Here is a 26,510-nt window from a genome sequence, read left to right as displayed (position 1 = left end):
AGTTGTAGTTGAGTTTCTGGGCATCTACCTGTATTCAGTCAAACATGGGTGAACATATTACACACTGTTGTCTGCTTTTAGTTGCAGAAGGTAATGTACCTTTACTGCACTGATAAGCACCACGTGGACACTATCAAATGTCTTTTTGAATGACCTTACATATAAAATCTTAATCAGTGGTTATATGCCAGTGGTGGTCCTGATATGAAAATGTATGTACTAATATTAAGGTAAATATCTTTCTAAAATGATGAAATCAGACAGCGGTGGCTCTCCAAAATCAGGTACAAACTACTGCATGAATTACACAGGGCTAAAAGCAAGTAGATTCTGCCATATCTGTAGGATCTTGAGATGGAATGTCTCAGGACTGAACCCAGACTTCATAGTAAAATTCTTAAATCTGACAGGAAGTACCATTTTGCAAGGTTGCTTTTGTAATTTAGGTATTGGAAGAGGGGAAAAACAACAAAGAGGGTATTGCAAGTTACACATGTATATGTTGAATAGAGATGTTAAATATGTTAATTTTAAAGTACCTTTTTCCAAGAGAATTTCAGATGCCATTTTTCAGTTGGTTTTTTTCTAATTTTTCTGCTGCTTCTTTCTGTCCTTTACCACCCTCCCAGTTTCATGACAAGATAGATCCAACTCTTGAGAGTCTGAAACGCATAGTTGAACGTCTGCGGCAGCCACCTTCAATCTCAGCAGAAGTTGAGAAGATTAAAGAGCAAATCAGTGAAAATAAGAATGTGTCAGTGGATCTGGAAAAACTTCAGCCGGTGTACGAGACGCTTAAACAGAGAGGGGAGGAAATGATTGCTCGTTCAGAAGGAGCTGATAAGGATATATCTGCTAAAGGTAGTAGACTGAGAAACGTTTCATGTAGTGGAAATGCAGCAAGCTGCAGCATATAAAAGTCTTAATTTCTGATGACTGTTACTTCGGGGATTGTATTCTCCTGGAGAAGCTGCTAAAGATCTATAAAAGTAAAGCATTTGTTTGAAAATTCATAATGGGTGTGACCTTTGCTTTATTTTTAAAGACCATGTTGGTTGTTTCCACTTAACATTATAAGGAGTCCTGTGAAGAAACAGTTTTAGAGTCTAAATTTTAAAATACACACATATGTTTCTGCTGTAGAACTGTAGAGAGATTTATGGCCAAGAACTGTTTTCCGAGGTGGTAATCTAGTTCCTTTGTTGTTTAGCTGTTCAGGATAAACTAGACCAAATGGTCCTCATTTGGGAAGACATCCAGACCTTGACTGAGGAAAGGGAGGCCAAACTGTTGGATGTAATGGAACTAGCTGAAAAGTTTTGGTGTGATCATATGGCTCTTGTAGCTACTATTAAAGATACTCAGGACTTCATTCGAGAACTGGAAGGACCTGGAGTTGACCCATCTGTAGTCAAGCAACAGCAAGAAGCTGCTGAGGTCAGTAGAAAGTATTTTGTTGACTTTAAATATTTTATTTACAGAATGTAGAGAAAAGACAGAATTACAATGAAATATCACAGGAGAATATTTGTTTTTAGAGACCAAGAGGGGTAATTGTACTATAATGATATCTCAAGAGTCTATGGTAAATGACGTGTATCAGGGCTTAATTTCCATAAGCACGCAACATGTGCCTGTCATTATATTTACATATCTGTTTATAAACATGTATATAATAAGTATGTCACTGAGACTTTTATAAGTTATACATACTTTAGATTCCCTGAGTAATACGTAGCATCTAAATGAAGGGTGTACAGATGTATTGTGCTCTACGTATTACGCTCTAAGCCTGTAATTATTTATGCTGATAGTTAAAGATTTGAAGGTTGAATGATAACCTCTGAAAAAGAAATCACTCTGATTAAAGAAATCTAATTTAAAACTTCCTGTTTATTTTTTCCATCTCATGCAAAATGACATCATAGCCCATTGTTATAATTTAGACTGATGTCAGTTGATTTCACTCTGACACTGCAAAGGGATGCTTATATTTTAAGCATCCAATTGTAAGTCTAAGTGACTTTAAAGAAAACAAAGGTGGATTCCTGGTGTGTTCTATCTTGAAAGCAAGCTGTACATAGATTATTAAATTTAGTATTAGGAGTATTGGATTTTTTTCTCTTTGTAGGCTGCTAAAGAAGAAATTGATGGACTACAAGAAGAACTAGAAACAGTTGTGAGCCTTGGCTCTGAACTTAGAGCTGCTTGTGGAGAGCCTGACAAACCTATTGTCAACAAGAGTATAGATGAGGTATGGGAAATGCAGATGCTTAGATCTGTTATGTTAGATGCTTGTTCAGATGAAATTGGTCACCCTGCGCCCAACAAATTTTGAAAATAAAAATTTTGTGGCAAAAGTGAGATACCCCTTAAGCCTTTGTGGTAAAGTAAGGATTGCCTTTCAGGTAAATGAATTTTGACTCAGATTAGGTTAGAATGTACAGAAAATTTTATTTTATTGATTTATGGGTTAAGATTTTTGTAAAAGTCAAAAGATTTTTTTTTAAAAGTACTCACTGATTAATATGGTAGATGGCTACTTTTTGCAAAAGTAATGCTAGAATAAGCTTCAGATACATCTGAAGTAATATATTGAGACATCTTAAACTGAGACAATCCTGTTTGGATGACTACAAAGTACTTTTAATTTCTTTGATGTTCAGCAGTGTAAGTTTCTTTTAAGCTACCTTTATTATAATGATGCAACTCCAAATGACTTAATAATAATATTTCCTGTATTAATTATAATCCCTATGTTAATAAAAATAGTCAATAATCAGTACTGAAGTTTACAGCTTTTGTAATTCAGAACCTCCAGGGTATTCTGAAGGAAACTAATTATGCAGCGATAGGGAGAACAAGAGTGTTAATATGGAATGAATATGAACTATTCATGCTTAGTTTATTGGTGTTATTGATCAGTTAATAATTAGTGAATGTGCATTATACACCAGTAAAGTTCTTTTGTCCATTGGAGTAAATTGCATTTACTTGCAGCTGAATTCTGCCTGGGATGCCTTAAACAAAACATGGAAAGAACGGGTGGATAAGCTTGTTGAAGCTATGCAGGCAGCTGTTCAATATCAAGATGGACTGCAGGTAAGATGGTGTGATACAACTAACCCAATCTTGAGTCAATAGGATTTAATGTAGTTGTAGTAAAAAATGGCATGTAATTGGGTAGGTGACACGTAATGTATCACTGTGATTATGCTGACTACTTTCTTCAGATGTTTTTTTCAGGATTGGTTGGTTGTTTGGTGGTTTGTTTTTGATTTTGGGGTTGGTTTTTTTTTTGCATTAAAGAATAAATCTGTGGGGTTGTTCTTTCATATGTTGCGCTATGTTTAGATTCAAATTTAACGTCCCCTTGTTTATTGATAAGAGCAGAGGTTTTCTGAATACACACATTAACAGTAATCCTGCTCCCATTTTCTTGTGATAGTACTTCATATGATAGGCGAGTTGAAGTTGTGACACATTTACATGATCTGAAAGAAACAGAATGCAGGTCCATATACTCACTTGCTGCTATTTTCTTTGAGTGGAGGACAGTCGAAGAACTTCAGTTTTATTCCACCTTTTTTATAAGTCAAATATTTAAGTTTGAATATTTTAAGCAAAAAATATTGTTTACATAATGTTGCTGGACCATTAACTTATACTAATTCTTAGTATAATTTATCTAATCACAGTACTTTAAATCTGTAGGTAAATTTTCCAGCACTTTTTTTTAAGATATACTTTCTGTCTGTGTGCTGGTTTTTGTGGGTTTTTTTTATTTTTGCATATTCTTTGTACATTTTGGCTGGGTGGATGCCTCGTATCTTTTGTCAGTGAATGGCTAAAAGACTGAAACATTTGAAAAGATTCCAAACATGGTCAGATTTTGCAAAACTATTTTTTTTGCTCAGTGGAATTAATATCTGTCTTGGCTCGTTAAATCTTTAAAAATTAGAGTTGCACACATGACACTGAGGGCAGTTGCTTGTGTGTTTGGTGCAGAGCAAGCAGCAGAACACTCCTTAATAATAATACAACGTGCCTGTTTTCCAGTGCACCCTCACTATGTATTTTTCTCCAAGTTCTCTTATGTTCATACTGCTTGGGGATTGACTTTAGGGTTACGTTAGGAACATTGCCATTGGTTTAAGTGCTTTGTATTTCCTGTGGTTGTACACTGTACATCCTGCAAGCTTGGTACTTTGTGAAAGAACTGTATTCAAATGTCTTCTTAGGCTCATTTCAATAGACAATATGAAAAGTATTGTGGGCAGAGTGTTAGCTGCAGCTGCCTCATCCTGTTGAGCATGTTGGGGGTAGTTCTCCTTTTCTCAGGGAGCTGTGTAGCAGTGGGCAGCTCTGACAAGCCATCCTAAGCCATTCTCCACAATGAATCACGGGAGGAAAAGGGCCTAACAGGGGTGGTTTTTTTCCCCTATGCAATTACCCAGATTGATACAGCTGTTCTTAATCTGCAAGTAGAGTGTTCCTGAGGTTGTTCTGTATTATATCAGGAGCAAGAGAAGTACCCGCAAACATTTATTTTTTTAAGTTATAACTCTATTATCCTATGGAGATTCAGTCAAGCTCAGTTACGACCCTTCACTACCTAATATGTACTCAATGGGTCATGTTTCATGTTCCTTACACAGATAACATTATCCTTCAAAAGAAGTTTGTAATCATCATTTAAAGTGTGTTATCAGTCAACTACCGCCTTCCATTTTCACTTCAAAGGACTGCAGAACAGTTTCTCTCGTACTTACGTTTCAGGTTATTCACAAAAATTGCAGATTTTGCTCGAGAAGTAGAGTGCTACTCAGCATGAATACTACCGGCAGAATATTACTACTAATAGAAGTTCAGTCTTGCAGCATGTACATTCTTGTAACTCTTACATGAAATACTTCAGTTAATATTTGATCCCTTGTGTTGCAAAGAAACCTAGGTTTCACTGAAGAAAGCTATTTTCTTTCAAAGAGCACAGCAATATTGTTCTCTGGAGTAAAAAAAAAAAATCTGATATTTTACTTAATACAACTTTCAAACATGATACTGTTTCTCTGCTCATGCTTGAATTACATACTGTGATTTTCAGGCAATATTTGACTGGGTAGACATTGCTGGCAGCAAGTTAGCGTCTATGTCCCCAGTTGGAACAGATCTGGAGACAGTGAAGCAGCAAACCGAGGAACTTAAGGTATGAACTAGCAATTTATTTAATTTCTATTTTCATCTGTCTGCATTTTTCTGTAGTGTTTAGGGTTTATTTTTCAAGAGTCAAAAGCAATTTTCAATTTCTAGTAAAAAAGAATCTACATGAAAATTTCAAATAACATTTTGCTGCAAACTTTTAATTTTAAAATATATTTCTATTCCAAATAGATGGTGAGACTGCATTTTATTTTGTGAATATGTTCTGAGAGCCCAGAAATACTTGAAATAGCATTCCTTCTCATTCAGAGGCTTTAAGGCTGTTATGTACAGGGTTCTTTTGCTATGACCTTTACATTTTCTGGTTTCTACCATTAACAGCTTCCTTGAGGCTCGGAGAGAATGCCTCCAAAGCTTCACTTCTGCCATTATAGGCTTTATCTAAATGCTCACACAGATCATGACATTCCCGATATATCAGTAAGCTGAAAATAAAAATTTCAGGCGAAAATTTCTATGACTGAATATGCTCCTGGCATTGGTAGGCTGTTAAGCTATATATAAAAAACAGGATTGTATAATGATCAGGGAATGTCCTTGGTTTTGTTGCTCACTTGTACATTTTTTTGGCTGTGGGCAGGTTGTTTATCTATTTTATGATGTAACTTCAAATGAACCATAATCTTACATAGTTGAACACACATATGCAAGTTGTGTTCGGACTACTGCCCAAGCTGTGTGTACAAGAGGGTGTGCTACTAAAGAAAATTTGCAGAAAGCTCTTCTGAAGAATAATTCTATTTGAAGCTTAAAGTATTATATTATCACAACAAGAGGTAGAAGTTACTCAAGTTATGTTCTGCCCTTTTTACAGACCGGGGAGATCATTGGAGAATACTTCCTATTGGGCATCTTTTTCATGCTCTGGTCAGAGTTAGCAATATCTGCTATCTATTTAAGACACTATTGCATAGTTTCACTTAGCTGGGACTGTCTGGATTATCAGTGTCTTGGAGGGATTTTGACTCTGGAAAACAAACACCCAAATTTATGAAAGTTGACAGTGATGCATGAGGATTGTAAATATTGCTGTACTATGCTATATTCAAGAAGATCGTTACTTGTGATATGTTTATTTGTATTCTTTTTCTATTTACCGTAGCAATTTAAGACAGAAGCTTATCAGCAGCAGATAGAAATGGAAAGACTGAACCATCAGGCAGAGTTATTGCTGAAGAAGGTAACAGAGGAGAGTGACAAGCACACTGTTCAAGACCCTCTCTCAGAGCTCAAACTACTGTGGGACAGCCTAGAAGAAAAAATTATAAATAGACAGGTAAATAAACTTGAAGGTGGGGGCTTTATTAATTACTTAGATTTTTGAGAGGAGCTTTTTATTATGTAAAATGTTCGTATCAATTTACTCATTCCTCCTATTTTGGAAATTACAGAACTATATATAATAGGATTTGAATTTTACAATTTATTGTGTTGTTTTTATGGTTTTTAAACCCTTAGCAGTATTTTTCGTTGCTTCCTTTGTCAGCAGTGCCATGTTGAATCATTATTATTTCATTTTGGTTATTTGATGACATCTTAAGTAGCAGTTGAAAACATGTTTATATGTGCAAAAGTAACATTAGCTGCTGAACTGAGCGCTTGGAAAAAAACACCAAACCAACAACTTAACCAAAGAGCACTGAAATAGTTGAATATTAAATTATCAAAGTGAAAGAGAGATTTAAAGATGCAGTGCTTTGAAGTGTTTGTTTTGTTTTTTTTTTTAACAGAATAGTTTCACAACACAGATAAGGTTTTAAAAAGATCATGCACCAAATTGCATTTGTATTGAAATTACATTTTAAGAGACTCTCACATCTCTGATGAGAGAACCTTCAAATTTAACTCTGCTCTGGTTACATGGGGTCTTCGAAGGTCAGGAATTTAAGCCTGGAATGTCAGGCTTTGCAGGGGAATTGCTAACTCAGCTCTAACTATAAAGTAGTTGCTTGTGTTGGATAACTCTCTCTCCCTGGTTTTTATGCTATCATATGCATGGACTGTGCTCTGGATTATGGTGACTAATGGTAATATAAGCCAATTCAATAGCATTGTGAAACCATTTTATTGTTAATTTTATTTTTACTATAGCACAAGCTGGAAGGTGCCTTGTTAGCCTTGGGGCAGTTCCAGCATGCCCTCGATGAGTTACTGACGTGGCTGACACATACAGAAGACTTGCTGAATGAACAGAAACCTGTGGGTGGAGACCCCAAGGCTATTGAAATTGAACTTGCCAAACATCATGTATGTAATTATAATGAATATTAACTGAAATGTTCTTTTGATGTTTATCTTAGTGATGAGCCTTGTAGTAAAACTTAGCGCTTCATAAATAATTCTATACAGAGATATTCAAGATGCAGATTATGGCTGAAATCCAGGCTTGGAATAACTAATATCTTTCCTCTTTCTCCTCCATATTCCTTCCTTCCTTCTGTATGCCATTCAAGTGGCATAGGTTTTAGCCAAAAAAGACCAGCTCACCGTAGTGTCTACATCTATTCACCTTCATTTGACCCAGGGAACTCAAATGTTATTGAACCTGCTACTCTCCTTAAAGCGATAAACTCCTTGATTACTTCTGTTTAGGACAGGTCTCACAAAATGCACGTGGCTGTTACACATCCTTCATTCTTGTTTCTTCCTTCTCGGAAAACAGTGATTTGTTGTTCTGAATTCTGCAAAATTGTATCTCTGTTGGGTCCAACTAACACAGAAAATGCTTCTCTGAAAATCTCAGCAAACTTTAAGGGTATCCAGGCTCCCATCTTTTTCCTTGTTACGTACAATGTAGGGCTAATTTATTATGTTTTGTTTTAGTATTTTTACTGCTTATTGTGACTTTGGAGCCCATGGAAGAATGCTTTCATTGTGCCTTTATTTTGAAGAGTATCTCCCATGAGCAAGAGATCTTCCCTACCTCTTTGCATGACTGCTGTTCATGTGCTGATGATGTGTTCTTTCTAGGCCTGAAGACTTAAATCTAACCTCATAAATCCTCTCCTTCCTTTAAATCTGCCATTTAATTTTTGGCCTGCATATGATGTGAAAAGTATTCAGAGTCCATTTTGGATTTAGAGAGAACTGATTGAAATTGACAGTACACAGATAATTAAAGCATTTTCATTGTCTGTGTTAATGCAGCTTCTGAAGCCTTTTGTGTGGTTATTTGGAACTTGAGCAGAGTACAATATCTACATGCTCTATGTGACTACTGTTATAAACTGGCCCTGTAAAAAAACCAAAGCAAACAAAAAAACCCCACAAAAACCCAAACAAACAAAAAACCCCGCCCCCACAAAACAAAAAAACAAGAAACCAAAAAACCCCAAATCCAGCTTCTACTCTGTCAACCTTTTATGTTCTTTTTGAACGGAAGTGTTTTACTACTGAAGAAGCATCCAGACATCATTTATGACTTCATCTACCTTCAGTGCTGAAGGAGTTCAGCAAACACATGAAAAAATCTACTTCCTTTTCATAAAATGGAGTTTGTAGGTTAGAAAGTTCACACAGTAGTGCATCCTGTGGTAGCCTGGAAAAACATCCATCTTTTGAATAATGTTGGAAAGAATAGACCTTGTTCTTAGTGAGCCTCAGCAGGAAGGAAGGGATAAGATGTGTCTGATTCTGTGAATATCCCTTTTCTTCACTCTGTTAGGAAAAGAAAATAAAGAATATATTCCAGTGCTTAGCTTAAAAGAATTAAAGCAAATGTGACGCATGTTTTGTATACAAGGGCTACTTGTGACTTGCTGTTTCACCAAGTGCTCTGTATAGTTTATTTTAAAGTTCCTTTGTATTTAACTATATATTTTTTCCATATGTTAGCATTTTGAGGGAGGTGAGCTTGAACCAGACCCCATGGAAGACAGCAGTCATAAATAATTTCTTAGATGGGGTTTACCATTCTTTCTCCAAGCATTTTGCATATTCTCTTTTTCTGTTCTTTATTTCTGGTATTTTAAAGCTTTTCTCTTTTTCTTTTTTTTTTTTTAATCTTTCTGAAAACAGCATCTGTTTCCCAAATGTAATTTTTGCCTTTTATGGTTTTACTGTGGTTGGTGATAACAGGTTTTCAACCAGATGGATGAGGTCTTGTGGTGTTAGTATTACAATCATTCCCCAGCTTTTAGCACAGCTGAAGTGTCCTGGTAGCCTGACATAATGTGAAATGAGTTGTAGACCTGAAATGCGTGAAAAGACATCATGGCAGTCAGTTTGTTGTATGGCCCAGCAGGCACATAGTATTCTTGTTCCTCTCTCTCTCCTCTCTTCTTAGACTACTGCTCCACAAGCAATTGGCACTACTATATATAACACTGGTTTCACACCTTACCCTCAAAAACAAAGAAAAATCCTATTAAAGAAAAGTATGTAGTAAATTAAGGAAAGTGAAGAAATAATTCTTCACTAGCAGTACTAGAAACCTTTCATAATTTCAGAAATACATGTATTCATATATTATTTTTTCCAAGATACAAACATAAAATGTAACATTTTGGCAGAATGATCTGTAACTGCTTTTGATTGAAGGGACCTTAGTTATTAGCTTTAATTGCTAATGCCTGTACTGATGATAATCCAGTGACAAGGCAATAGTTTAGAACCATCATTAGTCACCGTGATTGACTTAATTCAATAATGTATCAACATGACCAGTTATACATGCTGTGTTACAATTGTAGGTGCTACAAAATGATGTTTTAGCTCATCAGTCTACAGTGGAAGCAGTTAAGAAAGCAGGAAATGACCTGATTGAATCAAGTGCTGTTGAAGAAGCAAGTAATTTACGGAGCAAGTTGGAACTCCTGAATCAGCGCTGGCAAAACGTGTTGGAAAAAACAGAACAAAGGAAACAGCAGCTGGACAGTGCCTTGATCCAGGTGAACAGGAAATGATCAAGTAAAGATATAACTCAGAAAAAGTGTCTTTTTACATGAAATACATAGATACATGAATTAGAAGTTGGCCTAAATCAAAACCATAATACAGACTCTCCTGAATTTGGAGAAAGTTTGAATCCTGCTGTATCTTCCACAGCTGGCCACGGTCTTATATAGTGCTAAATCAAGAATTCAGCTTTTGGCCTACATATTTTCAAAGGGTGAATTTTCTGTATAGGTATATTTTTCAGGGAAAACATTGATATCTCTCTTGCTCATTTAGCCTGCTTTCAAGATTTCTGTGTTTTTTCTTTTTATTGTTTAGATTGGATTGAGCTAGTTTAAATTTTGGGTTGTTTTTCTCTTCCCCCCACCCCCTTCTATTTCCTTTGATAATAGCAAATATCTGATTAAATCTGTTGCCAGTATACTTCTGCATCTAAGATAGAGCTTACTGAAATGTTCTCCATCCTAATACTAAGATGATATGGTGTAATTTAGGCCCAAGGTTTCCATGGTGAAGTTGAAGATATGCAGCAATGGCTGACAGACACTGAACGTCAGCTGTTGGCATCAAAACCCGTTGGAGGCTTACCAGAAACAGCAAGAGAGCAGCTTAATACCCATATGGTAAGTATCAGTATTAGAATGCTTTGCAAATTGCATTTCAGGACTAACTATCTTTCAAGAGTGTTTATGGTAAATATGGAGCATGTTCTATATGTCACAGTGTCTGTACAGTATCTTAATAAATGTTAATAGCCTTCAAAACAACACTGTTATTTTCAGTGTAGGAAAAGTAGTCACTTGGGAGCTGCCCAAAGCTGAACCATTAATACTGTTGAGGCAGAAATAAAAGAACTTTTGCATCCTTATTCTCAGAAAGAAAAACAGAAAACGATTGTAGATTTTTCAGTGATTGCTATTCTTCTTTTCCCTTGTGACCCCATATCTACTTTTATGCTTTTTCTAAGATACAAATATTAATCTAAAAGTGATGCACATTCACTGGACCTTTAATTAAGAGACTCAATCCTTTATTCTTTATCTAACCAAAGCTGACATTAAAGTCATCATTAGCACAGATACAATAAGGGCTACTGGCTCATATAGAGGCTCTGCTTAAATTAGAAATGGCAAGCTGATCAGTATGCCTAAATTATTCCCTTCCTTCCCTTTCTTTCTCTTTAAGAAACATTCTCCAGATTTCTCTGCCCCTGTAGAACCATATAGCTTAAAAAAAGATACTTAAACTTGATCCCTTACCTCAAAGGAAGGTGGTTCATAGTGCTCCATTTATGTAAAATAATGCTATGCGGTTAGGCCAGGATATAAGCCCAAACCTGGTGATCTAAACTCCTGACCTCCTGGCTCAGATGTGACAGTGATATTTACTGAACTGTCCCTTAACTCATGTATGCCTGACAGTTTCCATTAGAATGCTGCATTGTCATAGTTTAAAAATAAGATTTTAATTTGTAATGATGCTAAAGATAATTACACACCGATGTGGGGCACGCTTTTTTCCTCCCAAATTTACCAGTAACTATTTCTGAGAAGGAAAATAATTTACAGTTTTAAAATCTGTTGACAGGAAACTAGGTCAAAGGTTTTTGGGTCAAAATCTGTTTTCCCCCCTTCTCTAAGGGGGCAGAAGGGAAGCCTTTTTTTACTCCTCCTGTAAGGGTGAGGCATAATCATGATTCCATGAGGGTCAGTGGAGCTCTCTCCATTGTTCATTCTGGACTTAAAGTCAGATCAAGACCAAAAAATTTTCCCTGGAAAATTCCAGGGTTTTCTTTGATACATTCTTTTACTACGCAAATTTTCTATACCTATTGTACTTACAGATTGGTTAGTTAAAGACTCTTTAAACTGAATGTAGTATTGTAGTTGGAACAAATGTGAATGTGTCCCCAATAATATGTACTCTGTATGTACGATCATTTCCTAACTGTACACGTACATTTTAACAGATTGTTACTATGCTGTGGGCCATCATATAACTGCAGGCATTGACTTATAATCCTTTAATGTATATAACCCTTAAAAAATAGGACTTGATTTCAGTTTAGTTAAACCTCAGTGCATCTGTGCAGATATGTGTAAATTCTCCCTTTTTTTTTTTTTGGCAGCTGAAATGTTGAGGCCACTTGTCATGTTGAGTACTATTTTATTATAAGTTCCAAATTCAAACTTGCCCCTAAGTGATACAAGCCATGTTAAGGTGTGATGTGAAACTGAAGAAGAAAGTTTTGCACTATATTTTGAATCGTTTCTCATTGGAAATAAATGTTATGAACCATTTTCTTGAATATAAGGTCTGCTTCTACAGATATGAATAAAAGAGCCCTCAACCATTATTAGTTCACAAATGGAGTTGAGATTGGGTAGCATTTCCAGCTAAGGCAACACCAGGAAAACAAAAGATACGAAGAGACATTACAGGACACCAGTAGGAAAGGGTCTTAAAAAGAGGCCTCTTTGGCTGTCCCAGTGCTGCTCAGAACATCCCTCTCCTTTTCTTAAAACAATTGTTTTTCTCAGTTCCTCCTTTAAAAGAACTTTAATTGTTCCTGCCCCCTTAAGAGTGTGACTGTACTGCAGAATTAACCACTGTGTTGAGCCCCTGTCTCAGACTGAGCCCAGCCCCAGTGTTTGGGGCCACTCCTGCCTTGCCCTGTCTCGCCTGTGCTGAGCTCCCTGTGTTTACTGCTGAGGGGTTCTTGTGCTGTAGTAAAATAAGATCCTCCGGGGAGTTACGGAAGCCAGAAATATTGTAGGGAGGTTGGGAGCGTAGGAGGAAGCAGGCTAGGTGACACCACTTTTCATGGTCCTCAGAAAGAAAGCAAGGAAGCTTTCTGTCCTGTTAAAATCTTAGCTTGTGGTTGAACCTGCTTCCTCCTTTGCCCTCCTCTGTGATCAGGAACAACCCTGTGTACTGCATCTCTCAACCCGAAGAAAATGTTGGGTTAGGGCTCTTGTCCTGGGAATTGGAGGAAAAAGTTCTTTGCCTCCTATTTGCAAGCCACTTATTGCTCGTCTTCTGGAAGATGTTCCTCATTTCGGAGGAATGCAGCAGCTTCGTTAGTATCTTTTGTATGGTCTGTTACAAATATTGAACATGCCTTTTTGAGTCAGAGGGATGCATGGGAGCTCCCAGTCTCTTGGCACCCCATCTTTAACACGGTTAAAAAAGAACACTTAGTAGAATACTAGGCAGGTAAAACAGTTGCTACCGTTATTCTTCCAGCTTTCTTTGTATGTGTAAAATGTCTTCAGTGCTCTTGCCTAGCAAGTGAAGGAAGATACAGACAAAACAAAAGAGACCATGTACAATAAAGCAGCCCTCCCAAGTAGTCCCACCCACTTCTGAAGTTGTGTTGAATAGGTCTGGGCTTTCAGCGCACAGTATAATGCCGATGCTTTTTGTGTTTCAGCTACAGATGGACTTTAAACCAACCAAGTTGTAGCAAATCTTGTGCAATAACTGCATGGTACTTTCTTTGCCAAGGTTTGGATCTCAGAGAAAACATCTGACAGACAATACAAGTTCTCATTTCCTGAAGAATTGTGCCCTTTCTTTGCTCATTTGGCTTTTTATGAATTACATATGTTTCCTTTATTAGTCTTAATCATACCCGCTAAATGTTGGGGCAGGAATAAATATTATACTAGCATTTGTAAAGAGTATTGAATTTCTACCTGACTTATTTTTTGGTGCTTGCTTTATTTAGGAACTTTGTGCTGCCTTTGAAGCCAAAGAAGAGACATATAAGTGTCTAATGCAGAAAGGCCAGCAGATGCTTGCAAGATGCCCAGAGTCTGCTGAAACAAACGTTGAGCAGGACATAAATAACTTAAAAGAAAAATGGGAATCAGTACAAACAAAACTCAGTGAAAGAAAAGTATGTGTTTTTACATAAAAATAGAAGTGTGATAAAAAAAAAAAGCGATGTTAATGTTCAGTGCTTTTATGCATGCATACTTACTTCATCTTTTATATTTAAAATTAATTGTAGAGACAGTTATGCAGAATTCATTGGTATGTTCAGATATTACTGGGAAAAAATGAGATTCAGGAAGTTGATTATGCTTAGCTGAGGGAGAGGACGGGTGAGAATGGCACAAGTCTGTTCCATAGAAATTCATTAACTGATACTGATAATGCTTATTTGGTAGGACAAGGCTTTTCTGTTTTTTATTACAGTAATTGTAGACATGAGAGAATAAATAAAATTACTCAATCATTCAAGTTTATCTCCTCAGTACAGAATTGCAGCATTAATTTTCCTAGCTTTTATCCTTTTTTTTTTTCTTAAAATTCCCAAAACCTTGGCCTTCTGCCACTTACTTCAAGTGACTACCTTCTGTTCCAACATAGATCAATAGCGTGATTTCACTGATATGCAACATACGTTTTCTTTATTATTTATTTCATTTTGCTTTCATTCCTTCACGAAGTATAGTCCGTTTGTTCTACCTCAATCAAACAATGAAGAATATCATTAATTACAAACAGAGGAACTCTCTGTACAGTCCTGATATGTATAAAGCACAAATATGTAACTAACAGCTTAGTTATATTTTAAAGTAAGAATTCTGGTGTCTCTTAAGGTAACTGTATAATGTAAGAATGTCAGACTAATTAACACTCAATATGAACACTTTCTTGCAGGAAGCTGTAAGGTTGGAGTTCTCAGCTAGGCCAGCAGTGCAGTTGTTTGAAAATCTGCTGTCTCATGCTCAACAAAAATTCAGTATCCAAAATTAGTCTCAGTTCAGGCAACCAAAATGACAATTGGACTTTATTAAAAAGAAGTGGTCTAGGCAAACTTGTTCTTTGTTTAGTGTAGAGGAATAAATTAGATGACCTCTTTGAGGCCCTTCCAAGTGCACTGCCACCTTAGATTTCTGATATTCTACTGGGTTTGTATTGAAATTGATAAATCCGTATGTCCCATTAGGATTAAGTAGTAGATGATATAATGTTATAATGTGGAAAATTTTATCTTGATTGTCTTTACTGTTAGTCTTCTATCCATCTCCTTTAATATGCTCAGTTGTAGGCTGTTATTTTAAAACTCAGAAACTTTGAGTTGGAAAAATGTTTTAAAATGGTTTACTTGGCTGAAGCCCCTGCACAATATCAACTGCTATTAAAGTATGACCTATCTTTGCAGACCAAACTGGAAGAAGCCCTCAATTTAGCAATGGAGTTCCACAACTCACTTCAAGATTTCATCAATTGGCTTACTCAGGCTGAGCAAACTCTAACTGCAGCTTCTCGGCCAAGTCTTATCTTGGACACTGTCTTGTTTCAAATTGATGAACACAAGGTATGTAAAGAAACAGATGTGTAATGTTTTTCTCCCACTCTGGAAATACTTTAACATTGTCCAAATGAACCCTGTAACGCTGGCACTCACAGAAACATTTAATTTGTTTTAAAATCGCATTTCATAGTCTTTCTCGTTACATCATTCTTTATCAGACTGGTTTTTTTCAGTGTTTACCCAGTGCTTGAGCCAATGTAGTATTCAGAGCAATTTTCTCCCTTTTTTCCAAGGTTTTTGCCACAGAAGTGAATTCTCATCGAGATCAGATCATAGAGCTGGACAAAACTGGAACCCATTTGAAATATTTCAGCCAGAAACAGGATGTTGTCCTTATTAAGAATCTGCTGATTAGTGTACAGAGTCGATGGGAAAAAGTAGTTCAACGTTTAGTTGAAAGGGGAAGAGCTTTGGATGATGCAAGGAAAAGAGCCAAACAGGTAATCGGACAGCAGCTGTTTTACAACTCTTTGATCTTAGCTGTAATTACATCCAGACTCTTGAAGAATATGGTGCTTTAAAGCACTTTCAAGTAAGTCTGGGTTTAGTGTAACAGACACTGTTGAGTTAGTGGAGCAATTTCTGTGATTCAATCATAGAGCACTTCATTTGGGAGGTGAAAGCATCATTTTCAACCCGCGCAGTGACTTCTGTGTGCAATACAGAATAGTCTGAAAGAAGAAAGTTACAGTATGGCTTCCAGATGTATATTAGTGCCAACTGTCCTCAAGAAGAAGTTTCACAATCAACCCCTTGTATTTTAAAGAATGTGACAAACCCCTTTCACTAATCTGTGGGAGTATTCCTTAGTGTTTTCTTCTTGGGTTTACATTGTGCCCTGATTAATACTCATCACTTCCTCAATCTCTTACGTTAGTTACTAGATTTTCTGTGTGGTAAGATGTCTCCATTTATTTCCTTAAAAACCTGGAGAGTTTTTTTACACAGTTTTTCTCCCCAGGGATCATTCATGCTTTTTTCCTTAGATACACATTCCCCTCACTGAGGAGCATAAACGATAAGATGCAAAATGTGTGAGAGGAATGTAATCTGTTTAAACATCAATAGGAAGTTCTAGCTTCTTTTTATTCAAGTGAACATGACCATTCAAGATTTGGTCATGTTCACAGCCAAACCACATTCCCATGTTCACTGCTACTGCCACTCAGCTTACTGAGTAATGTTAGCCCAAAAGCCAATCAAAGGTTATTGATTTTCCAGCAGTTTCTCACATGCATTCATGCACACAGCATTTCTGCAGTGAGATGGATTTCATTTCTCTATCCATTTAGACAGCTGAATATAATAAGTTATTAATTTAGGACAACTATCTATGCAGAGCAGGGTAGGAGTACTGAAGGGTGCTGGTGTCAAGGCCTGATCCACAACCCTGAACAACATGGTCCAGGAGCCTTGAGAGCTTTCTGAACTAGTTTCTTGTGTTTTCATGTGTAGGCAGCTCAGGCAAGACGAATTTTCAAGAGACATGAAGAGAGAAATGACCAGCTTAGAAAAATTGAAAAAAAGAGGTGCCACTTTGTGAAAGCTGTTTGAATCTCAAGTCCTTCCCTGCTTCCTTTCCTGAAGCACTCGCTTTGTTGAGACAGGAAGGAAGTTCAAGAATCTGTTCCTTGCCTGCCAAGATAGCATTTGATACAATGAGAGGATTTGTGAGCGTTCCAGGGAAAATCTTGGGCAGTCATCCAGACAGGAGTTTTCCCCCATGATTTACTGCTGTTGTCCCCTATAGGCAATAGCCGAGCCCCATTCTTGCTGTATTTACTATTCATTACCAAAAATGTAGGAGTCAAAATGACCAACACATCAACAGAAGTTACCAATATGTCTTTGAAAGATACATAGTATGTGTGCAGATCACGTACATAAGAGGTTGCTAATTCACCCAGGAGAAGGGAGGCTAAGTCTAGTGGGCACATGGTTGTGCTGGTCCTGTTTGAGACACCAGAGAGAAAAAGCAGACCAAATCTTTATGAAGTCTTCAGAGTCCTTGTTTGGCCTGTAGAGAATTGGCTGGGGTTTAAGGTTTTAGGACTATTTTATGAACCAGTGAATTTTAGAATGCATACAAATCTTGCTTTGCTGCAGTTCCATGAAGCCTGGCACAAACTTATGGAATGGCTGGAAGAATCAGAGAAATCTTTGGACTCAGATCTTGAAATTGCAAATGACCCTGACAAAATAAAGATGCAGCTCGCACAGCATAAGGTGAGTCATGTGTGGTGAAATGCAAAGTGCCTAGTAAGATGTAGGTAAGTCTATCAACCTTGTACTGTTCAGTCAGCAAAGGAAGTAGATTTGTGGCCTTCCTACAATGGAGTGGTTATTATAATCAAATTAAATGGTGGTGTGTTACAGGCAGGGAGTGAAAAAAAATTCACAGTACCTGATCCAGGAGGGAATCATAGGCTCATAGAATGGTTAACTATGAAGAAGAGAGACATAATAATACGGCACCATGGAAACTTTAAAAAACAAATTAATGCTATCGCAGAATAGGAATCTCTGAAGAGATTTTATTACAGGCTTTTTTCAGTCCTTAAACCACAAATTTACCATCCAGTTATTTGGGCTGGGATTTTCCTTTAAATACTACAGGACCACCTCAAAACTGAAAAATAATCTTGTATTTTAATTGGCAGTTGCTTTTTATGTTAAGTGGAAATATTAATGAAATCCTCTAGAAAGTACAATGACACCATTAGTAGCAAAGGTTGTTTCTCTTCATGGAATTCAAAATTCCAGGACCAGCTTTCCACAAACCCAGCTGCTGGAGGTGAAAATGTAAAAATCTCCCCGATTGACTTGGCTTTTCAACAAGTAATGATAATGTAAAAGCTCTGTAGTTCCATCAGACACAGAGCAAAAGGAAGGATGGAAAAAGTCTACTTCACTTTTACTTTTGTAAAGAGCCTAGAATAATATATTACAGTGGATCAGGTGACTGAGTGGCAGACTCTTCAGAGACAAACTGTGTATCAAGATTTATCTTGAAGCAGTTTCATCAGAGACAGAATATTGAAAGTTCTTTTTTTTCTATATTTGGCATACATTTACTTCTACTTTTCGTGTCAGCTTTATTGTTCTTCATTTACTCCTATTTTTTCATTCTGCATAACCCCAAGGGTTTGCATATCTAATTTTTCCCCTCTTGGTGTAGCTTCTGATGATTGCTTTACCTCCAACAGGTTTTGCCATGTATACTAATGCTTGGTTACTGCATACGTCTGCTTTACATTTTTATCATCTCTTAGTTTACATGGTGATTTAAGTATTGTTTATCAACCAGGAAAATATTCTCCTTTAATATGGGAAAGCTGGCTGTTCGTCAAGTGGGAACAGTTTTACCTATGTTTGCTGTTAAAACTGTTAGATAAACCTGCATTAACATTCTGTTACGCTGGCTGGCTGTTGCCAGAATTTGAAGTTAGCAATGGGTATTTGGGGCAAGGGTGGGAGGAGGGGGAAATCTTTCTGTTAAGATAGTCTTTCTTGTCATCTCTGACTTTATAAATCTTTTAATCCTTCCACTCCTTCCTCTTCCTTATATAAAGTTCAAACTCCTCGCAAGTATGGTCAACACATTGTGACTTTGCTTTGAGGTCCTTTTAGGACCTGACGTTTGACTCTCTACTCTTGCACTCCTTCCCTCTTCCGAAATGTTAAGCTTGATAATCCCACTTGTTTTTACCTACAGCAGTATGTTTTATGAGCCCAAGCTTCCTCACATGGATTGACAGACACATCACTTCTCTCTCATCATCTTTTCTCCAGCTTCTCTTTGTATAAAATGCTTGCAGAGAATAGCTACTCGAGTTGCTTGAATCTCATTTCTCATTAAGGAATGGGATGGAATGTGGCACAGGGGCATTAGGATTGAAACTGGCAATTTGGAGGAGAAAGATGAATGTGTGTGAGAGAGGCAGTTCTGTGAACTTTGTGACTTTAAACTTCAAACAACCCCCCCCAAGAAATCAACTCAATTGTTTTTTAATGAGCTGTCAAACCTCCCAACACTGCAATGTCCTTCCTTGTATTTTGAGTCTTTTCCTTCCACTCCCACATATACCCCCTGTGTTCGTCTTTGTCTTTTCTGTCCAGCCTTGAAGGTTTCCTTGCTCCGTTTAGTTAACGATTTTGCTATCTGAACTGAATGTGTGCTCTGTGTGTGCTGTAAGCAATAATTTGGACTTGCTCTTTGCCAGTTGTTACTGCCAAAAAAAAAAAAAAAAAAAAAAAAAAGTCCCTGAAAGAGAAAAGCCAAGATAATATGTTTGCTCTCTCACTCATATCTAGTGTGTTGCCAGGGACTTTTGGGGGTTATTCATCGTCTGTTTATCAGCATTTTTTTCTCATTTTTAGAAGTCAGGAATGGAAAAACCCTTACTAGGTCACTCAATCCATTCCTGTGCTAATGCTGAATGTTCCTTACAGTACACTTATATGAACCTGGCTAATTTTATCTGTATGTTCCCATCTTCCTTAGAAGGAAGATAGTTAATTACTGAGATTTCGGTCATCTTACCTGTCTGCTCCTGCCAGCTTGAACCAAAATCTACTCTCAGTTACACCTCTGTGAAATCAAATGAAAGTAGATACACTGTAGTGTGTGTAGTCTCTCAAAGAATGAATTGACTACAACCCTTTGTTCACTTTTAAATCTGTTTTTCCTGTATGATCCTTCTCTGGCAGCAATTTCATTGTGTTTCCTCATGCAAATCAAGTAGCACTGTGCACGTAGTGTTAAGTAGTTAATAAACCTCATCAAATAAAAGGAGGACAGACATACTGTTAGTATTTAAGGAACTTTTATAAAAAAACGGTTATTTTCATTTTTAAAATTATTTTTATAGTAGTTCTAACTTGACAATGATGTTTGTAGTCTTTCTTAAAGTGTGTTTCCTTGTTGTTTTATATGAGGAAAATGAAAGGACAGTAAGGAAATAGTGAATTACAAAACAGATGCTGTCTTTTTTTGCTGTGTGGTTTGTTGGTTTTTTTTCTTTTTCTGATGGATTTTGATCCTCAGTCCCCTCTGGATCCTGAAATAACCCTAAAGTACAGACAGTACAGTGCAAAATACCAAGCAAGTTTTAAAAAAGAAACCTTGGATCACCCTAGGTGAAGTTGTCTTACTGCCTCCCTGGCATAACCCAAGGCCTACCTCCAACTTAAGACACCTCCATTCCACCGGAGCTTTCCCTGACACACACTGACATCTGAAAAGAGCAGATGACTATGTGGACACATGGGAAAGTCAGTGGAGGAGTTGCGAGCTGCCGTGGCACAGGTTGGTGCAGGCTGGCTGGGAACAGCTTGCCAGTCGGAGGTGAGCAGGCGTGCACCTGCCGGCAGTGGCCGCGAGGAATCCTGGCAATCTTTACACACCCTGAGGAGTTACTGTGAGTTGTAAGTGGTAATCATTTCTGTGCTGGGTGTGATGATACTGAATGTTGCTCTGAGAACCAGATGAAAATTCGTTTCGGCAAATGCTGAGCAAAAACTCTCTTGGCCTAGTACTTTTTGGTGACAAAAAAGGAAGAATATTTATTTGATTCTGTATACAGGAGTTTCCTAAAGCAAATTTGTGATTTTTATATTTTTTTAACTGATTTCCTGCTAGCAATTCATGAAGGTGTGAAATAAAACACTTTAAGCACTGCTGCCATTTAAAAGTTGCTGTGTAGGGCTGGTTTTGTCTTTTGGCAGTGTTCCTTTATTTAATTTAATTCCTTTACTCTGTCGGCCGGTTAACTCCTCTGTGCTATCAGATGATTCTCTGTGCTCCTCTGTGCCTTTGAAAAGCTTCCAGTGGCTCTGTGCAGGAGGAGCTGTCAGAGCTGGCAGGCAGATGCAACTGCTGTGTCACTGTCATCTTCCAATGTCCCTGGATCACAGAAACCTGCTTGCCGTCATGACTTCCAGCCCAAACTGCGCTATCGGGACGTCACCTGGCTCCTTCTTGTGCCTGGATCTGTATGCGTTTGGCATACAATTCTTCCCAGTTATAGTATGCTTCAATCTTAGGAGGGTTAAATGTTTGTGGTTGGAGGTTTCCCAGCCTGACCATGCTGAGCTAAAACAGAATGACCTCTGCAGCCCTTGGGGTGCTCTACACTGGCTGTAAATCTTGGAATGTAAGAATATAGTGTGAAGACTGCTCAGTTCATGGCTCCCAAAGTAGCAGTTCTTTGACATTCTTCTGACCACCAGGCAGCCCCTTGCAGAAATTGAGGAATATTATGGTAGGACAGGAGTCATTGCTGTCACTGAAGGAGGGATTTGCCAGGAGTCGTTCCAGTAGGCATAGAGCTACATAACCAGAGGGACAAAAGTCAGGGACTCTGCTAGTGTCAAGGCCCATATAATTTCTGGTGCACCGTGGCACTAGCAGCCTAGAAATTTTGCAGCAAGCTTAAAATTTTCTTGCAGCAGCATTTACGTTTTCCATTGCAAACAATATGTCAAAGATAATTAACTGTGGCCTGTAAGCAGTTAATGCTATATGAGTGTTTTCTTTTTCTTCTCTATATACAGGAATTCCAAAAATCTCTTGGTGCCAAACATTCTGTGTATGATACCACAAATAGGACTGGACGCTCCTTGAAAGAGAAAACCACCTTGGCTGATGACAATTTGAAACTTGATGATATGCTGAGTGAACTAAGGGATAAGTGGGATACCATTTGTGGAAAATCAGTGGAAAGGTAAAAGAAAGCCAACCTAATTATTCAGCAGATAAGAAAAAGATCTAGGGGAATCCTTTTGGCTTCTGTTTTGGTTTCTGTTGTGTAAAAGTAAAACCAGAGTGGCTAGCTTGTTTGATAATGAAGAGTGCCAACACAGCGAAATAATAGAAATGTATACTTCCCTGATGGTATGGAAGAGGACAGAGTGGGGGTGGGGATGTCACACTATTTAAAAAGGGAAACACTGATTTAAAGCTCTTAGTTGTTATCATTTTATGCTGAAAATGTTTTCTTAAAATGTATGAATAATTATTTTTATGTGTGTGTATGTTCTTTTTTCGCCCACCCCCCCCAGACAAAATAAACTGGAGGAAGCCCTGTTATTTTCAGGGCAATTTACTGATGCTCTGCAAGCTCTCATTGACTGGTTATACAAAATTGAACCTCAGCTAGCAGAAGATCAGCCAGTACATGGAGACATTGATTTAGTGATGAATCTGATCGACAATCACAAGGTAATTCCAAAAGTACTCTTTTTTTTTAATGATTAGACTGCTCATAAGTGTAGCATTTCAGTGCTATCTTTATCTTGCTATTCTGTAATTTTTAGAAACATGGAATAGTTTTATAACACAAACTTGTCGTCAACAATGGAAAATGCTATATAACATACATGGAAGAAAACAACTATTAATGACTTATTGACACCAGTTAGTGTTGTGATATTACGTTTAATGCTGCTATTCTGTGTATTTGTGAATATCATGTCAAAAATCACAAGTGTGCATTTATGAATACGTGTATATGGACAAGAGGTGGCAAGAATTATTTTACTGGAAATTTTTGGTGGAGGCAGGGCTTTTTATTTAGTACATCCATCTGCTAACCAAATGTCCAATGCACTCGTCATGACTACAGCAACCTTTCAAACCTCTTGAGCTGCTGTATGTTAATGGAGAAAAGTAGTTGCAATGCTTAAGTTATGCATGGGGGTATACAACTAGGATATGGCCCAGGAAGCCTACACTGGCAAGCTGCAGTATTTTGTTACTGAAGTGTTTTTGGAGATGGGAGCAAGTAGGAGATGTAGGACTGTGCCTCTGAATACCAGTTTTGTAGTTCAGTATGTCGGGAGAAGTGGCTGTTGAAGTTACTAGCAAATTGCACCTACACACAGTTCAGAGCTCTGGAGCCTGGGAGGTTTATGAGGGGAAGGTCCCCCAGTTTATCCACCAGTGACTTCCAGTATCCAAAGACTTCAGTGAGGAGGAGGTTTTGTCCCTCATGAAAAAAAGTATTTGGAAACATGGGTTATCTATAAAAATTAGCCTGAAATATATGCTGGGATTGCTTCTGAAATCCAAGTAAGTCATAGTCAGTGGCACCATATACTGTAATTGTCATATCTTTTTTTAAGAGCTTCCTTTATGTAACTGGAGCTTGTTCCATCTGCAAACGTGAACATGCTGTCACATAAATATATGAATATATGGCAAGATCTACAGCCTTACAGCCAGACCCCCAGATGGGGTTTTATTTCTGGTTTTATGATTTCAAACATTCTCCTAGATTATTAGCGTTTTATCTGATCTTTACTTGCCACAGCAATCTCGCGCATTAATCAGTGTGTCAGATCAATTGTTTTGATAAAGAGTGTAAAGCTAGCATGGTAAGGAGGCTAGATTCCCCATGCATTGCATCAGGAAAGGTTCTCAGGATCTGCCTGATATTTTCATACCTTATTCCAGTTTTGTTTTGTTTTGTTTTATTAGGATAGGGTAGAGTGTAAATATCTTCATATGGAATCTAGTAAGCAGAACTTGTGTGTTTTCCATCATTTAGGTGGAGTTACTCTTGACTGAACTAAATCTGTATTTCAATTTCTTCTTATAACTAATAGTTTTTTGTTACATAATTATGCCTTAATGAGTTAAACATTTCAAATATATTTGGTGGTGCCTAGGTTTTCCAGAAGGAGCTGGGAAAAAGAACGAGCAGTGTCCAGGCTCTGAAGCGCTCTGCAAGAGAGCTGATAGAAGGCAGTCGTGATGACTCTTCCTGGGTCAAAGTCCAAATGCAGGAGCTAAGTACTCGCTGGGAGACAGTTTGTGCCCTGTCGGTATCCAAGCAAACACGACTGGAACAGGCTCTTCGGCAGGTAGAGAAGTATTACTGATGCTATATGTACTTTATACGAAGCAGTGAAAATACCTTGCAGTCTAGTTGCCAAAACTTTAATTTAATTTTCACTTAATTTCATTCAACTTAATTTAACTTCATTAGGACTAGAGGAAATGGCCTCAAGTTGTGGTGGGGGAGGTTTAGATTGGATATTAGAAAAAATTTCTTTTACTGAAAGAGTGGTCAAACATTGGAACAGGCTGCCCAGGGAAGTGGTGGAGTCATCATCACCAGAGGTGTTCAAAAAACATTTAGACGTGGCATGTAGATTCTTTTCTTGAATACTGCACATGATTTAATGAATTCTACTATCTCAGGCAGAGAGGTTTCTGTCACTTGCCATCCTCTCTAGGCCTGAGAGGTGTAGTGGGTTAATGCACTGCATTAGTTAATGAGAAGCATCCCATCTCCTCTCTTATAAATGTGTCTGTATCGCTGGACATGGTTTAGTGGGCATCGTGGTGTTGAGTTGATGGTTGGACTTAAAAGATCTTAAAGGTCTTTTCCAACCTTAATGATTCTGTGATTTGAAAATACTCATTTTCTTGCTCATGTGTGGCTTACCTTGCCTCTATCCCTTTACCACAGCACATAATATATGCTGAAGCACTATTTATTACTGTTACTATTAGCCTATATGACAAATGTAAAGCAAATATTTCAAATTACCATCTAAGGAAGTTACAGTCAAATGTGAAGGGTGATTAAGAACTATGCCCCCTTCACAGGAAGCTGGAGATTGCAGTCATATTTATGCCCTTTGTGCCTTATTGGAAAAAAGTAAATTTGTGTACTGAAAGCTTGTGTACATTGACACAATTAGAGTGCACAGTGGTGTACATTGCAGAAAAAAATGGAGTTGTGCTGACTACACTTAGGAGCTGGAACAGTCTGTGTATGTCAATATTGGCTAGTACTAATCCCAAAAAAATAGGTCTATCTGTATTGTTTCCAAACCTGAGATAATAGGGATGTACAGCTCTTGTGAATATATACTAGCTTGGGTTGGTGCTAGGATGGGGCTCCTGCAACGGTGATGCATCCGCTGTGTAGAAAATTCCTGCCCTGCGTTTCCCAGGGTTCTGTGTTTGTCCAGCTCTCCAGTCTCGCAGCAGGCACAATCCTGAGCTACGTCAAACACTAATTGTGTCTGAATATGGCTCTGCCCAAAGGTGGAACTTTCTTGTTTTCACCAGACATAAAAGGGTCAGTCACCAACAGGCTGTCAGTTAATTTTGCTTAACTGGTGATTTAGGCTATGCAGAAAATACAGTTCTCATCTCGCCAGCTGGTCTGTGAAAGCACCTCCCGTGTAATTTGTCAGCGTAAAGGCATGACATTCTCAACTGAGCTGCAAATACGCTATAAATCAGATGTCTAAAAGCATGAACAGGCTTTTAGGCTTCCTATAATTTTTGGGAAGCATGAGATATTTCTACAGTTATGAAAATGTAGTACTGTATATCATTGACTTTTTAATGGAAAGTTAATGTGCCAGTACTGCTGTGTGATTAATGACTCCAAATGTGGGCTCAGTCTCCTTGTGTAAGCTGCAGTGTGTCTGTCAGGTTCCCTCATGAGTGACCGTGACTACTTCTTGTATTTTAACAGGCAGAAGAATTCCACTCTGTTGTCCATGTCCTTTTGGAGTGGCTGGCAGAGGCAGAGCAGGCTCTTCGTTTCCACGGGGTCCTTCCAGATGACGAAGAGGCCTTGCGTACACTGATAGACCAGCACAGAGTAAGCAAGAAAAGGAAGAGGGTCCTCTTCATTCTAATAGATCTGTTAGAGGGTAAAATAAAGGAAATATATCAGCATATATCCAACCATCCAATGTTTTTTTTTTTTGCAAACATTGGAAAAACTTTTTTTTTTTCTATAGAGAAGCTAGCAATTGAATGGAGTTGCCACTTTAGTGCCCATACTGGCGCTGGGCTGTTGTTTGAGTCATCTTGGCTTACTAAAAAAGTAAAGGGCCTTTAGAAAATTGCTGTAAACATTTGGAGACAGATGCAAACCCCTCTGTGGAATATATGCTGCCTGACAATTATAACACAGACTGCTACAGTAACAAAAGTATATCTGTCGTCTTAGCACCATTGAGCAAAACAGCATATACTTCTCTTTCAAGGTCAGTCAGCAGAATGATGTTACCATCCATTAACCTTCTGTCATGA

General features: G+C 37.7%; 1 protein-coding gene across 1 annotated transcript in view; it reads left to right on the top strand.

Annotated features, from left to right (window-relative positions):
* The window catches only part of LOC104614014 (dystonin-like), a gene marked incomplete at its 3' end in the record, with an annotated part of 50,333 nt that extends 24,260 nt beyond the window's left edge, over nucleotides 1-26,073 (top strand). Inside the window, exons 14-30 of the mRNA XM_010295872.1 lie at nucleotides 630-861; nucleotides 1,211-1,437; nucleotides 2,132-2,254; nucleotides 3,001-3,102; nucleotides 5,105-5,206; nucleotides 6,323-6,496; nucleotides 7,312-7,467; nucleotides 9,912-10,109; nucleotides 10,611-10,739; nucleotides 13,847-14,017; nucleotides 15,293-15,448; nucleotides 15,679-15,885; nucleotides 17,552-17,671; nucleotides 22,001-22,170; nucleotides 22,508-22,667; nucleotides 24,116-24,310; nucleotides 25,945-26,073. Coding sequence (XP_010294174.1) covers nucleotides 630-861; nucleotides 1,211-1,437; nucleotides 2,132-2,254; nucleotides 3,001-3,102; nucleotides 5,105-5,206; nucleotides 6,323-6,496; nucleotides 7,312-7,467; nucleotides 9,912-10,109; nucleotides 10,611-10,739; nucleotides 13,847-14,017; nucleotides 15,293-15,448; nucleotides 15,679-15,885; nucleotides 17,552-17,671; nucleotides 22,001-22,170; nucleotides 22,508-22,667; nucleotides 24,116-24,310; nucleotides 25,945-26,073 — 2,751 coding nt within the window. The remainder of the gene's footprint in view (nucleotides 1-629; nucleotides 862-1,210; nucleotides 1,438-2,131; nucleotides 2,255-3,000; nucleotides 3,103-5,104; nucleotides 5,207-6,322; nucleotides 6,497-7,311; nucleotides 7,468-9,911; nucleotides 10,110-10,610; nucleotides 10,740-13,846; nucleotides 14,018-15,292; nucleotides 15,449-15,678; nucleotides 15,886-17,551; nucleotides 17,672-22,000; nucleotides 22,171-22,507; nucleotides 22,668-24,115; nucleotides 24,311-25,944) is intronic.
* Between the last annotated feature and the right edge of the window lie 437 nt (nucleotides 26,074-26,510).

The sequence above is a fragment of the Phaethon lepturus genome, unplaced genomic scaffold (assembly GCF_000687285.1).
Source record: "Phaethon lepturus isolate BGI_N335 unplaced genomic scaffold, ASM68728v1 scaffold18631, whole genome shotgun sequence".
Taxonomy (NCBI): domain Eukaryota; kingdom Metazoa; phylum Chordata; class Aves; order Phaethontiformes; family Phaethontidae; genus Phaethon; species Phaethon lepturus.
This window is presented reverse-complemented; position numbering and strand designations above follow the sequence as displayed.